This window comes from Lipotes vexillifer, unplaced genomic scaffold, assembly GCF_000442215.2.
Source record: "Lipotes vexillifer unplaced genomic scaffold, Lipotes_vexillifer_v1.1 scaffold792, whole genome shotgun sequence".
In the NCBI taxonomy this organism is placed as follows: Eukaryota; Metazoa; Chordata; class Mammalia; order Artiodactyla; family Lipotidae; genus Lipotes; species Lipotes vexillifer.
In genome coordinates this window covers 390,383-405,870 of record NW_006795663.1, presented here as the reverse complement: position 1 = coordinate 405,870, position 15,488 = coordinate 390,383, and the positions used below count along the sequence as shown (strand labels likewise).

General features: G+C 36.4%; 1 protein-coding gene across 1 annotated transcript in view; it reads right to left on the bottom strand.

The window, feature by feature from the left end:
* The window catches only part of MYO9A (myosin IXA), a 224,341-nt gene that overhangs the window by 106,908 nt on the left and 101,945 nt on the right, over nt 1-15,488 (bottom strand). The window contains 2 exon segments of the mRNA XM_007467841.1: nt 2,328-2,367; nt 3,870-4,013. Of these exon segments, the coding sequence (XP_007467903.1) occupies nt 2,328-2,367; nt 3,870-4,013 (184 nt within the window).

Here is a 15,488-nt window from a genome sequence, read left to right as displayed (position 1 = left end):
CCCGTGTCCCCTGCATCGGCAGGCGGACTCTCAACCACTGCGCCACCAGGGAAGCCCACCACTTTAATTTTATTAATATATACTTGTTTTGCCTTGGTTTGAAATGGACTGAAAGAAACAAGCAAAACACAAACACTCATTAAGCATAATTAGAAAAAATGAGGCATATTTAAAGAAGGGTACGAAAGTAAGATGAAGAGTGAGGTTACTAAACAAAGCACACATCATGTATGTACACAGATAAGCCACGACTTCAGCTCTAACATTCTGGCAGCAAATATGAAGAAAACACTTATTATTTATTGAATACTAATCATGCACATACCAAATATATATCTCTCATCCTAACAACATATATTATCCCCCACATTACAAATGAAGAGACAGAGGTTAAGACAAGTTCGAGAACTTACTCCAAAAATCAAAGAGCAGGGACTTCCCTGGTGGCGCAGTGGTTAAGAATCCGCCTGCCAATGCAGGGGACACAGGTTCATGCTCTGGTCCAGGAAGATCCCACATGCTGCAAAGCAACTAAGCCCAAGCGCCACAACTACTGAGCCCACGTGCCACGACTACTGAGGCCTGCGCGCCTAGAGCCCATGCTCTGCAACAAGAGGAGCCACCTCAACGAGAAGCCCATGCACCACCGCAACTAAGAGTAACCCCTGCTTGCTGCAACTAGAGAAAGCCCACACACAGCAGCAAAGACCCAACATAGCCAAAAAATAATTAATTAATTAAAAAAAAAATCAAACAGCAGGTAACAGATCCATCATTTGAATGTAGGTCAGTTTGACTCCAAGGTCTATATTCTCACAGACTATGTTGCCTCTCTAATATTAAATATATGTACTTGAATACACAAGACACACTAAAATAAACAAAAAATTAGCCATATTTAATTTTAAAAGATTGAGAAATAGATGGGACTCCCATGATTGATGACTGAATGGAATCATTTACTTCAGATGTATCCAACATATTCTTGTTGGCTATCATGTAAAGTTTAAGAAGTTATAAAGGAATGTATATATATATATGTATAACTGAGTCACTTTGCTGTACAGCAGAAATTAACACAATGTTGTAAATCAACTATACTACAATTAAAAAGAAATAATTTATCCATTTGAGGAAAGGGAAAAGAACAGCACAAACACTAGGCCCAGAGGTGGCATTCAAAATACTAAAAGGCTAGAGAGACAGTGAAGGAAAAAAGAAAGACAAATGAACGATAATGAATATTTGACAATGAATGTAGTCTCCTCTCTTTCTTTCTACATAAAATTGTTTCATGTAAGACCATAATCACAAACCACTTAGGTTAATTTTCTTTGTGACTTAAAACATATTTGCCACTACCACAAACCACATCAGCAGTACATTAAATTTTCTTTGGAAATATAAGGTGACTTAAGTAGAAGGAAAAATTAAAGACAGATTTGTTTTCTTCTTTCTTGAACTAGAGAATCATGACAATAAATAGCTCTTTTTCAGTTCTTTTAGAACTTTGAAATTATGCCCATTAACAAAGTTACAAACGACAGGACTCCTTCTTTGGGAGAGCACAAGAGAAAGAAAAACTCAGTTAAGATTTTTCTTTCTTTAGTAAATTTAATAAATATTTTGGAATGTAGATTAGAGTAGGCAAATTACAACCCCTGGGTCAAATCCTGCCCACTGTTTTTATAAGATTTATATGGTTGCAAAAAGAATTAAATAATATATGATGGCATGTGAAAATTAAATGAAATTCAAATTTCAGTGTCCATAAATAAAGTTTTATTGGAATACAGTCACTCTCATTCAGTTACATATTGTCTACAGCTGCACTTGTGCTATGATAGCAGAGCTAAGTAATTATAACACAGACCAGAAGAGATAAGCCTGCAAGCCTAACTGGACCTTTACAGAAAAACCTGGCTAACTAACGCTAATGATGATGAGAGTTAGGTAAGCATTACTTAGAAATTATTTTTAAATTAGATAAAATTCAGAATTTTATCTTAACCTGACTCAAGGAGAAATGAAAAGATCTTATGCAAAGATGCAATTACGCAACAAAAATTTACATTTATATTCAGAAGCTCTTCAAACACTAGAAAATGGGACATATCACAAATATTTACCTGAACCATTAAACTTGGCCATTTCATAACATCCAGCATTATTTCTAAAATGGTTTCAACTGAATATACACAATTAACCTCTATTTTGGGTACAAATAAGATATTTCTTTTTTTGTTTATGAAGATCATTTGCATGAATAATAAAAAAATAATTATGAAATGGGGCACTAACAGAAACAATTTTTTCGTAATACTCACCTTTGGAAGGCCAGGCTTGGATTTGAAATTTTTGTTTCTCCTATAGGGATAAATCATACATTAGGAAAAAAAAAAAACCACGGTAGAGACGAATGATTTCAAGGTCTCTACTAAAACAACAGATTATATACGCATTTCCAAGTTATAGGTCGCCTAAATGAAAACACTGTCTAATTCAACTAAGCAGTCACCTTTGGGAAGGAAGGATAAGAGAAGAAAAGAGATGCCTGCTCTGTAATACAGGTACAAACACATTTAAGCCCGATGATAAGTAACATAATGTACATTCAAACCTGAAGTTTCATTTTCTTTTGGATGTTAATAGGGCTCTGTATTCTTAAACCTACAGAGGCATTGTTTCTGTCATTTTAAGCTTAAATAGATGCCTAATTTCATGAATTTTTAAAATGTACCTTTCACTAAGACTCATGATCTTCCATTTTTAGAAATTAAAAATTCTCTTTTGCCCTTTTTTCCCTTATTCATAATTCAGTATCACACTTATATCAAATCTTTTTTTTTTAATGGCTACATACAGGGAATAAAGCCCAATGCTTATGAACATGGGCTGGGGTGTCAGGAAGACCTGGGCTTGAATCTAAGCTCTTTCACCTACTAATTCTGGAGTATAGCAAGACTTATACAAATTGAGCCTATTAACACTGTTAAGCAATGATTTAGGGATTAAGGAATCCAATTCAGTCACACTTCTAGCTAGTGGTCAAAAAATATGCTTTGGAAGTGTCTGAAATATGTTGATATAGGTAGCTAAGAACTTTTTACTTGTCTACCATGCATGGTTATATCTATGTCCTCAAACCAGTTCTAAATCAGGTAAGGAGGAATGGCAGGCTTGGGTTAAGTGTTATACATCACCATACAGGTGCCCCTTGAACAACACAGGTTTTGACTGTGCAGTTCCACTTATAAGTGGAATTTTTTTCAACAGTTTTTTCAAAACTGTATGCTTCTTCTCTTGTTAATTGTCTTTCAAGTTACTGTACTTGATCTGCGGTTGGTTGAATCTGTGGATGTGGAATCACAGATACTGAGGAGCAGTGGATATGGAGGGCTGACTACAGGAAACACACAAATTTCTGACTGTACAGAGGGTTGGCACCTCTAACCCATGCAGTGTTGAGGGGTAAACTGTATATGGCCCCATTCACCACTTCATAAGGGATTTTCCTGCCCAATTTGTTAGGATTGTCAGAATTAAAGGACAACTGCAGTTAAAGACTAGGAATCCTAAAAAGAACTATCAGTTTTTGCTCTCTCTGGATGTAGGGTCTGTTAAAGAGCAATAAAGAGTCATCTCCATAATAAGTATATTCAGTCTGATTCTCCTGGTGAGATGAAAACAAACACCAGCTTTATAATACAGGAGACTGTCACAGCTCTAAATTCTGACTACTTTTGAGTCTTGGTTCACTCAAAATTCTACTCATGAAAATAATGCTTCATGATCACCTCTCTTCTTTTTTAGCCAGAAATTTTAAATCAGTCATAAAAAAGCAATCCACATTATTGATCAATACTAACGTGAGAATTCCATGGGCTCTCTCCAAGAGTTTGCTGCTAGCTGAATTAGCGAATATCCCATCTTTATCAAGCAAGGAGGTGTTACTGGATAGTCTGCTCTGGCGAATCCCAGTTCTGCCATTCCAGGCAAAATCAAATGTTTCACTGTAAAAATTAAATAGAGTACAATTTGCTTTGTGAATTGAGACATCCCTAAAACTCTATACATTTCTTAAAAAAGTAAAATAAAACTTTAAACACCAAAGTTAACATTTAGAAAAAAAGCTAAACCAGCAGAAAATGGTTTTATCAGAGAGATTACTGATTAATTTGGCTTAATTTGGCTTATCTTTTACTCTTTCAGAACAAAAAATTTCTTTACTCTTTCAGAACAAAAAATTTCTATGGATTCTAGCACATTCACGTTCAAATGTGCATGAAGGTGAGCACATCATATAGCTAATACCTTTAAATATACCACTTAACAAGCAGTAAATAATATAATGTATTAAAATATAATGTCATGGCTTTTGTCTGTGTTTGAAGCCCAAACCCTCTTTCCTTTTTAAGAAGGATATATTAGCCACTGAGTGTAACTACTTCTTTGAGTTTCACTTCTTTTCGGAGAATACTCATGTACGTAAGACATTAATAAAAACTGTATGCTTCTTCTCCTGTTAATTGTCTTTCATTAGTTTAACTTACAGGCCCGCAGCCACTGAACCTAAGAAGGCAGACGAAAAGTTTTTTCTCCCTGACAGTTTCATACTATATAATTTGATTTATATAACATTCGCAAAATAACAAAACTACAGAAATGAAGAACAGATTAGTGTTTGCTAGAGGACAGGAAAGGGACATGGAAGAAGGATAATACAAATAAGCAGCATGAATAAATTCTTTTATGATGATGAAAGAGTTCGGTATCTTGATTGTGGTGTTGGTTACACAAATCTATACATGGGATAAAACTGCAAAAAACTACCCATACACACACACACACACACACACACACACACACACACACACAGATTTTTTTAAATGGTGAGAACTGTAGTCTAGTTAATATTAACGTAACAATGTAACTTTCCTGGTTTTGATAATTTACTACCAGTATATAAGATGTCATTTTAGGAAAACTGAGTGAAGGGTACATAGGACTCTATGAACTATTTTTTTCCTTTGTACTATTTTTGAAACTTCCTGCTTTTGAAAAATGGAATATAACCTTAAAATATTTATTTTCCAATTAGTTCTTTATTTAAACTATACTACTTTTTAGATAGCCAGGACAATATCTTTAAAATCTTGTAATAGCTTTGTTCTGTCCTTCTGGTCAAGCTTCTTACTAAGAACAACAGAAGATAAAAAAATAATCAAACATGCAAAACTTTATCTACAAAAATTTTCATCAATATCAAGAAAATTAGAAACAACCTAAATAACCAAAAATTGGAAATAAATGAAAGAAGTTATATTGTAACCACCCCCATGGAAGTCTATAAGGTCTTTAAAAACCATGTGGGAGCAGCAAAGGAAACCATAAACAAGACCAAAAGACAACCCTCAGAATGGGAGAAAATATTGGCAAATGAAGAAACTGACAAAGGATTAATCTCCAAAATTTACAAGCAGCTCATGCAGCTCAATAACAAAAAAACAAACAACCCAATCCAAAAATGGGCAGAAGACCTAAATAGACATTTCTCCAAAGAAGATATACAGACTGCCAACAGACACATGAAAGAATGCTCAACATCATTAATCATTAGAGAAATGCAAATCAAAACTACAATGAGATATCATCTCACACCGGTCAGAATGGCCATCATCAAAAAATCTAGAAACAATAAATGCTGGAGAGGGTGTGGACAAAAGGGAACACTCTTGCACTGCGGGTGGGAATATGAATGGGTACAGCCACTATGGAGAACAGTATGGAGGTTCCTTATAAAACTACAAATAGAACTACCATATGACCCAGCAATCCCACTACTGGGCATATACCCTGAGAAAATCATAATTCAAAAAGAGTGATGTACCAAAATGTTCACTGCAGCTCTATTTACAATAGCCAGGAGATGGAAGCAACCTAAGTGTCCATCATCAGATGAATGGATAAAGAAGATGTGGCACATATATACAATGGAATATTACTCAGGGACGGTAAAAAAAAAAAAAAAAAAGGCTCATAATATACAGTTTGAGACACAGAGAAATGAGAAATACTCCTAAATGGTATTAAAATTTACATTTCCATGTCAATTTGTCTTAGTCCAGTTTCCAAGAAAATTGTTTCAAGTCTAGGCTTGTTGAGCTTTGCTGAGATCTCAACTAGGCAAGTCAGTTTCCATAACTAATATTTCTTAAAACAATATCTTATTGACTGCTGAGGGGCTTCATATTAAATGTCCTGAAGTTGAAAATGATACTGAACTTTAAGAACCTTAAAACTTTGTATTTGTATGCATGAATGTTGCCAGTCTTTGTCTTATCTTCCCAACCAAATCACAGGGAAATGTGTTTTGTTTAACTTTATATCCCCACAGTGTCTAACATAGTGTTACCCACACACTGAAGAAATGTTGGTTTTTTAAATTGACCCCACCTGTTTTGAGCAAGGTCTTCATATTACCCATCCCAGTGCTTCATACAAATGCTGCCCCTCTTGTCTCATTTATCCCCTTACTTCGATCTCCCTATGATTTCCATAATCTCGCCTTCATTTTTTTCTTTAATCTCTCTCTGCCACCCCTCTGCCCTGCTCCTTCCAGCCCTAAGTGGGACATGAGGCCTTATGCAGCATCCTCATCTTAGCACGTGCTGGCCTCTGTGTTTGGTGCTGGGGGAATGAAGAAGACTAAGCCGTGGTCCCACTCACAGGCTAGTAGGGGACAGAGATGAGTCTGAGATGAACAGACTAGAAGAATAGGGGACAGAGACTGTCATATATCAACAGTGACAATAAGTGTGATAAATCCTGTAATTGAGACATGTACAAAGTGATATGATAGAAAGGAAGGTGAAGTAAACCAGTTCTGGCTGCGGTGGGCTGAGGGAAGCTTCTCAGCAGCAATGATGGATACGGTCTCAACAGCCCAGGAAAGAAGGGAAAGGGTTACAGGGTAGAGTAAATATATCTGCTCCAAGCTACCACAATGTGAAAGGAAGAGCAAGAAGTTCAGTGTGTCCAGAATGAGGAGTCATGGGGTGAATGTTTAAAACTAGGCTGAGGACATAAGTGAGGTTTGCTTGTGCGGGGTACGGTGTGCCCTGCTAAGAGCTGGGACTATCCTCTTTCCCAAGAGGGAGCCAGTGAAGGGATTTTTTAGAAAGAAAACAACCCTGATAGACTTTATTCCTCTGCTCATTCACTAGCTCTCTCTCCTCTCTCTCCATCTCTCTGTCTCTCTTTCTCTCTCTCTCTCTGTCACACACACACACACACACACTCATTTAATAGATTCACTATTTCCTAACACACCAGTTTAATGTAAACTCCTATATCTGATTTCAAGGGCCTCACAATCTGGCCCTACTGTATTTATTCAACTTTGTTTCCTACTGCTCCCCTAAACCCATCTCCCCTCTGAGCTAACAATGAGCCCTTGTACATGTCATTTCCCTTGCCTGAGAGCAGACCACAGCCCATGTCTTCCCACAGAGATCTCACAGTGTATTCCATAGCTTTTGGAAATTTATATGGTCTTGTACAATTTTCTTATTGTTTTGTGTCCCCCTTCTCTCCTGTAGTAAACATAAACCCTCTGGGAGCTGGAGAGTAAGCTCCATAAGATCAAGAATCACACAGATTCTACTAATCACTGTCCTCCAGTTCTTAGCTTATAGTAGATGTCCAATGAAGGTTGGTCCACTAAACACACACAATTGTAGTTAAGAAGATTTCTGTTACAGACACTATGGAGAGCAGTATGGAGGTTCCTTTAAAAACTAAAAATAGAACTACCATACGACCCAGCAATCCCACTACTGGGCATATACCCTGAGAAAACCATAACTCAAAAAGAGTCATGTACTACAATGTTCACTGCAGCTCTATTTACAATAGCCAGGACATGGAAGCAACCTAAGTGGCCATCGACAGATGAATGGATAAAGAAGATGTGGCACATGTATACAATGGATTATTACTCAGCCATAAAAAGAAATGAAATTGAGTTATTTGTAGTGAGGTGGATGGATCTAGAATCTGTCATAAAGAGAAAAATACCATATGCTAACACATATATATGAAATCTAAAAAAAAAAAATGGCTCCGAAGAACCTAGAGGCAGGACAGGAATAAAGGCAGATGTAGAGAATGGACTTGAGCACACGGGGAGGGGGAAGGGCAAGCTGGGATGAAGTGAGAGAGTGGCATTGACTCTCTGTTTTTACATTTGGTATTTTACACTACCAAATGTAAACTAGAGAGCTAGTGGGAAGCAGCCACATAGCACAGGGAGGGCAGCTCGGTGCTTTGTGACCACCTAGAGGGGTGGGATAGGGAGGGTGGGAGGGAGACACAAGAGGGAGGCGATATGGGGATATAAGTATACATGTAGCTGATTCACTTTGCTATACAGCAGAAACTAACACAACAATGTAAAGCAACTATACTCCAATAAAGTTGTTTAAAAAAAAATCATGTGGGAGAACAGTATTTAATAGCATAAAGAGCTGTCTGCATATATTATCAAATCTAAATATTGTTGCACGATACAGTTTGAAGACAATTATATTTATATACATGGAAAGAATATTTACCAAAAAAATTTTAATGAACAAAATAGACATTTATTCAAAGAAGATATATGAATCATCAAAAAACATATACAAATCACTAATCAGCACATAAAAGATACTGAACATCATTATTTAGGGAAATACAAATCAAAACTACAATGAGATACTACTTCATTCCCTCTAAGACAGGCAATAACAAAATGACAAGAATGTGCAGAAACTGGAACCCTTACCCATTACTACTGGGAATGTAAAAGGTCCGAGCCACTCTGGAAGATAGTTTGGCAAACTCTCAAAATGTTAAACAAAACAGACAGTAACCATATAACACAGCAATTTCATTCCTAGGCATGTACTCAAAAGCACTGAAAACACGTCCACACGAAAACTTGTATATGAATGTTCACAGCAGCATTATTCATAATAGCCAAAAAGTAGAACCCAAGTGTTCATTAACTGATAAATGTGTAACCAAAATATCCATAACATGAGATGTTACTCAGCCATAAAAATGAATGAAGTACTGGTACATGTTACAACGTAGATTATTGAAAACATTATGCTAAACGAAAGAAGTCTCACATAAAAGGCCACATATTGTAGATTCCATTTATATAAAATTTCCAAAAAATATATTTTTTCTTCCAGAATAGGCAAATCTACAGAGACAAAAAGTAGATCATGTTTACCTACAGTGAGTGAGAGTACGAGAAAAGGAAACATTCTAGTAAATAGGAAACTTCTTTTTGAACTGACTAAAATGTTCCAAATTAGATTTTGGAATAGTTGGCCAACTCTTAAATGAATTGTATACTTTAAGTGGGTGAAATTTTGTGGTATGTAAATTATATCTCAATAAAGCTATTTAAAACAAGGCCTCAGAAATCAGCAATGCTGGAACTAAAAGGCAATGTGGCAGTGTCTTCAAAATTCTTAAAAGAAGTTATTTCCAACCAAGAGTCTATACACACTCAAATTTCCGATCAAGTGTGAGGGCAGAATAAATGCATGCTTAGTTATACAAGAAATCAAAAACATGTTCCTCCTATATATACTTTCTCATGGAGCTTCTAGAGAATATGCTCTGTAAAAGTTTACAAAGTAGATCTATAAAAGGAAATAATGGTAGAAAAAACTGTTGATACAAAACAGAAGAATAACATAAAGAATGACCAATACAAAGGTAAAGAAGATACCACTGTGACAGCTATGTGATAGGTCTAGAGAACAAACGCTTCTGATCAAAAAAATGCCAGGAGAGATTTCTACAAGAAGATGAAATTAATTCAAGATGCATCTGTACATGATCAGAGGAAATTAAAACAATTGTCAAAAAAGCTTAGGGTTGAAATGGATATAAGCACCACCAAAGTGTAGAAGAAAATCTGGCTGAATAGATGACTTTGGACTGAGGAATCTTTAAGTGTACAATACAGTGGCACTAAGTACATTTATTGTTGTGCAACCATCACTACTATCTATCTCCAGAACTTTTAGCCAAACTGAAACTTTGTACCCATTCAACAATAACTCCCCATGCCCTCCAATACTATATAATATTATATAGCAACTAAAAAGAACAAATTACATGCCACAAGATGGATGAATCTTAGATAGATATTACTGAGGAGAAAAGTCACAGCAACCACATACTATATATTAGTATTTCTAAAACTCAAAAACTAGCTAAGCCAAACGACTCTCTGCTTAGAAAAACGTATGTTTAGTGTAAAACTATTTTTTAGAGCATAGTAATGGTATACATAAAATTCTGGATAGCAGTTACCTGTGGGGAGAGAGGGAGAATGATCAGAAAATATATGATAAAAAAGTGGCTGCAGCAATACTAATAATCTTCTGGTTCTGAACTTGGGTGGTATTCATTTTACTGATATGCTTCCTAATGTACATGTATGTTTTGTATATTCTCTTGTATCAAATGCTACCTTAATGTATAAAGACTGAATCAAAGCTTCCTATTAAACATGTATACTGCACACTTCTTATGTTCCATTTCAAATCCCGTAAGTCTTACCTCTTATTCTAGCTGCTGCTATTGCAAATGGTACTGTAACTAGTCATACACACAAATTTTGTCCAGCGTCAAACAGATGCTGCTGGCAGCACTTAGTTTCAGACTCCAGACACTTGCCTCTTGTCTGATGTAGGCTTCTGCTCTGCACTTACACAAGCAGAACTCTCTGTGAGGCTAGCAACCCCTGGAGCAATGGATTAGTCCCTCCTCTTTTTTCCTCAAGGCAAATAGATGGTCCTGAGACACAAATCATTAAGCTTCTCAGTTGGTCCCACAGGGCCAAAATAGACATTTTCCCAAAGGAGACACCCAGTGGCCAACTCATTCACTGATTCTTGTACGGATTCTCCATCCTTCCCTTTTTTATTCCCATATCCCCACTCCTGCTCCCTAGGATAACATTCTTAAATAAGTTACATTTGTAAATAAACTATTTGGTGTTTGCATAAGGGAAACCCATAATAAGCTGCCATAGCATACTCCATAGCAATTGTTTATGTCAGCCCCCAGCTGAAATACCACGAATTTGACAAAGTCATAAATTCACAAGGACAAAGAGTGAGAAGGAAGACTATGCAAGGGACAAGGAAGAGTAAAAGTTTAAAGTTGACAGACATGTAATAAGAGATGTAGTAGACTAGAAAAAATTAAAACCTAAGTTTATGTGTACGTCAGAATCATAGAAAAGGGGAGTCTATAGGGGTAGGCATGATTGAGAATACACATATGCTCGTGTGTGTGTGTGTGTGTGTGTGTGTGTAGATGTGTAGAGGCTGGGGTTTGGAGTGGGAGAGAGGCTAAAACAACAAAATGCAAGTTGTTCTCATTCAGAACTCTGGAAAGGTTCAGATATTAGAAATAACTGGTACCACTGCAAGGGTGATGCCGAATGGGGCTAAAAATAGGAAGTTAGTTTGAAAGTCTTTAAAAATGAGCTAGATCCTTACTCTTACCCTATATAGTGAAGTAACATTCCCTTCCTCAAACCGTTCAAAGATTTTACTTTATAGAAAAGTTGGAAACACAGAATCTCAGAAGTCAGAGACATTAGGCATAGCTAAAGGTAGGAGTGGGTGAGGTACACTGAAAATAGGAGGAATTAAGTGGAAGTATGCGTATGGAATCATGAGAAGCCCAGCTACATACCTAGAACATCAGTAGCCAGATTTAAAAGCTATAGGCAGGGAAAACTGACTGACCCAAAAGAAACAATCTAGAGATAGCAGACATTTGGAAGTCACCAACTAAACACCGAGATCCCCAGTTAATAACAAAATACATCTTCTAGCCCAAGAATCAACTGAGTGCATCTGTACATCCAATGATTTATTCTCTCTCTCTAGATGAAGGTCTCTCAGGAATCTCAAAGTAACAAGTGCAAGCTGAAACTATCACTCCCTCTTCAAAACTGTTGCCTCTTTTATATTCCCTACTTAAGTACTAAGCCAGAAATCTAGAAATCATCCTTAATTACTCTGTCTCCTCACCCAATATATTCCACAATTTTTATATAAGACATAGATTCCCCCCACCCTCTCTTTTCAGGAAACGAAGGCTACAAGAGCCACAACCTCAGAATACGAAGATAAGCTGAGCCAAGAACAAATTTCTGGTGACTCCCAAACCCGTGCTCTTTCTCCTATGTGTTATGTAAAGGCTTAAAATACAGCAAAAAGGTTTTACTGGTATTTTACACACTGAGTAACAGGAAGAGTCCCAGAATTAGAATGGCAGGCTCAATGGTGAAGTAGAAGGTTGGAAGTGAAAGAAAGCAAAAATAGGCTGTGCCTATTTTTAAGAGAGGACAATCAATGGGATGCTGGGGAGAAAGAAAAAGCTCTATGTGTACTTAAAAATCTGTGTGCCAGTTGGTTATTTCAGTGAAATGACTTGTAGGTATCTGTCTCAGTTTTTCTAGGGGCTTCCCTTAGCTTCGTACATTGCTATTAAGATTGATAGCATACACAACGTCTTTCTCTATATACAGTGCACTCCTTATATATACATTAGATCACTGTCATATATTTGTTGCATACATATAAAAATTATTTGCACAAAGCATAGAAAATCCAATACAGACTTCTCATAAACACTGAATCCTCATAAAATCAGATGAGAGACATATAGATTTTCAATTTTCCTCCTTAATACAGGTTCACATCAATGTGTACGCACGACCACCTACTGCAAGCCATCATCTCTTGCCAGAACTGCTAGTCTTCCTGTATCCAATCCAGTCCCTCTCCAAATCATACTCCATAAGGCAACCATAGAGATTCTTCTGAAATATCAGTCAGTCCCCTGCTTAAAAGCATTAAATAACTTCTCATTACCCTTAAGATGAAGTCCAGCCTCTCCAATAAGGCTAACAAAGCCCCACATGAACTAGCCTATGTCTATTTGCCTTTCTAGAGTCGACTCTCATCATTTCTCTCTTCTTACTCACATTCTTTTAATTCTTTATTCGTGCCATGCTCTCTAGAGAGAGCTCTCTTTTTGCTCCTGGACCATCATACAGGTTGCTCCTCTGCCTGTAAAACATCACCCTCCTCTTCAAAGGGCTCACCCTTACTCTTCACTCAGATAACAGTTTAAAAGATTCTTTTTCTGAAAAACATTTCTGAGGCATCTGGCCCCATATCCAATTCTTTAAATACAGTATTAGCATAAAAAATTTAAAAGTCCTCCTCTATGTTTCCATGGTATCTTATATTTCTCCAATCATATCACTTATCACATCTATCTCACAAAGTATTGAATCTCCAGTTTCTGCCACACGACCCGGCACGAAGTACTTGTTAAATAAACAAATGATCTGGCAGAACGAGAAGCTGTATCTGTCTTAATTTATTCCTTTATTTTTCTCTCAAGAACGATCTGACCTTCAGGAATGGAGTTACATGCAAATAATGCTCCAGTAAAAAAGCCACTAATTTTTAAAACAAAGGACAAACAAAACTATGTAAAAACACACAAATATCATTTAGGATAACCAACATACTATATATTAAAGTGAAAAAATTTGGAAGAGACTTTTGAAACTATATAATACTTTTTTTTTTTTTTTTTTTTTTTTTGCAGTACGGGGGCCTCTCACTGTTGTGGCCTCTCCCGTTGCGGAGCACAGGCTCTGGACGCGCAGTCTCAGCGGCCATGGCTCATGGGCCCAGCCGCTCCGCAGCATGTGGGATCTTCCCGGACCGGGGCACGAACCCGTATCCCCTGCAACGGCAGGCGGACTCTCAACCACTGCGCCACCAGGGAAGCCCTATAATACTTAATGTTTTAAATTTATACTAAAATATGAGTATTATTTCATACTACTAATTTGCTATTATTATATGAACTGCTAATCACATATAACTGCTTACATTAATAACCAAGTTCTGTATTTTTTCATTAGGGTAAACAAAATACATTCTAAGACATGATCAAATGCCATGAGATTTATCTGGCTGTAACATATGAGAAATTACTCCAAGCTGTTTTATGTGACATCAAGTCATATTGGTTCTAAGAGAACCTTGAAACCCATTCACCTTTATAAATCATGTTAAATATGATAATTACTTAAAAAACCCTAGTAATAAATTATTTGACTTATCCTTCAAAAAAAGTATTTATTTTTGTTCTCATTGTTGCATTTCATAATACAATGTCTCAGATGGTAAGCAGTCATTTGCCCAGATCAAGAGGAAAAGTTGAATTTAAACAAAAATAACACTTTAGACAGTGAGTTTTCAGTTGCATTAAGAACAGAAATCAGGATCCGCACATGCTACATAGTCAACTCTTAGAGGATAGGTTTATCCCAGTACTCAAATATGTGGTTATCAATATAGCCAAAGTCCTAAAAAATGGTGTCATAACCCACAAGTTTTAATGAGACTTATTCTAGTTCCTTAATGCCCTGGTATTAGCATGATAGTACAGCAGACCCCATTTAATTATAAAACATACCATATACTTCCACAATGTGCAAATTCATTATGTACTTGTCTACAATAAATTCTGATAGTACTCTTTTTGCCCCCTAAATAACAAGTTTCCAAAGGCATATTTTCCCAATATAGGGTGGTACATTTTATTCTTCACACAATCTTCTCTACAACTATTCAGAAGAGCTTTTTCCATCTAGGAACGAATGTATCTTTGAAACCAGGGCAGTCTTTTTAGTTATTCACATTAAGTGTCACTTCAGCAGCCTCTATTTACCATCTCTGCTTCATGATATGTAATTATAGGCTCTGTACTTTTTTCAAATCATATTTTGATACAAAGACATCTGTTTCCAGTTTATACCTTCTTACCAAAAAGCAACTGCCCACTCAACATTGATGAAAGTTTTATCTCTCACTTGAGGAATATTTGCACTGGCTAAAAATAGTTTTATATTTGCGTTTCCTTGTTTTTATACAGACTACATCAATTCTCAGTCCTAGATCACCAGCAAATTGGATGTTCCACTCTTTCATTTAAGAGTCACTTATTAGGAGTGTTCCATAGGGAAGGTCCAAAAGACTCCACTTAGTAGATACAAGCTCATGATTTCATGACTGATTTGATTTTCTGAGTATCTATTGTTCTATCCTCTCTATCTTCTCACCAATTTTCTCTAAAATATGTCTAAAATAAACTCACCAATACAACAAACACAAGCTGGGAAGCTCTCTTGTTAAGATTGCTAGCTGGCCTTTTCCTGATAACATTACTTCAATGCCACATATCTTTATTGTAAGCAAAGGAAAAGAATCAAGCTGGTGTGATCAATTTCTCTGTGAGGAAGGGTCTCAAAAATGAGCTTATACACACATCTTTACAAAATTAGTTTGTCATTCTATGAGTGCCTAAAATCACAT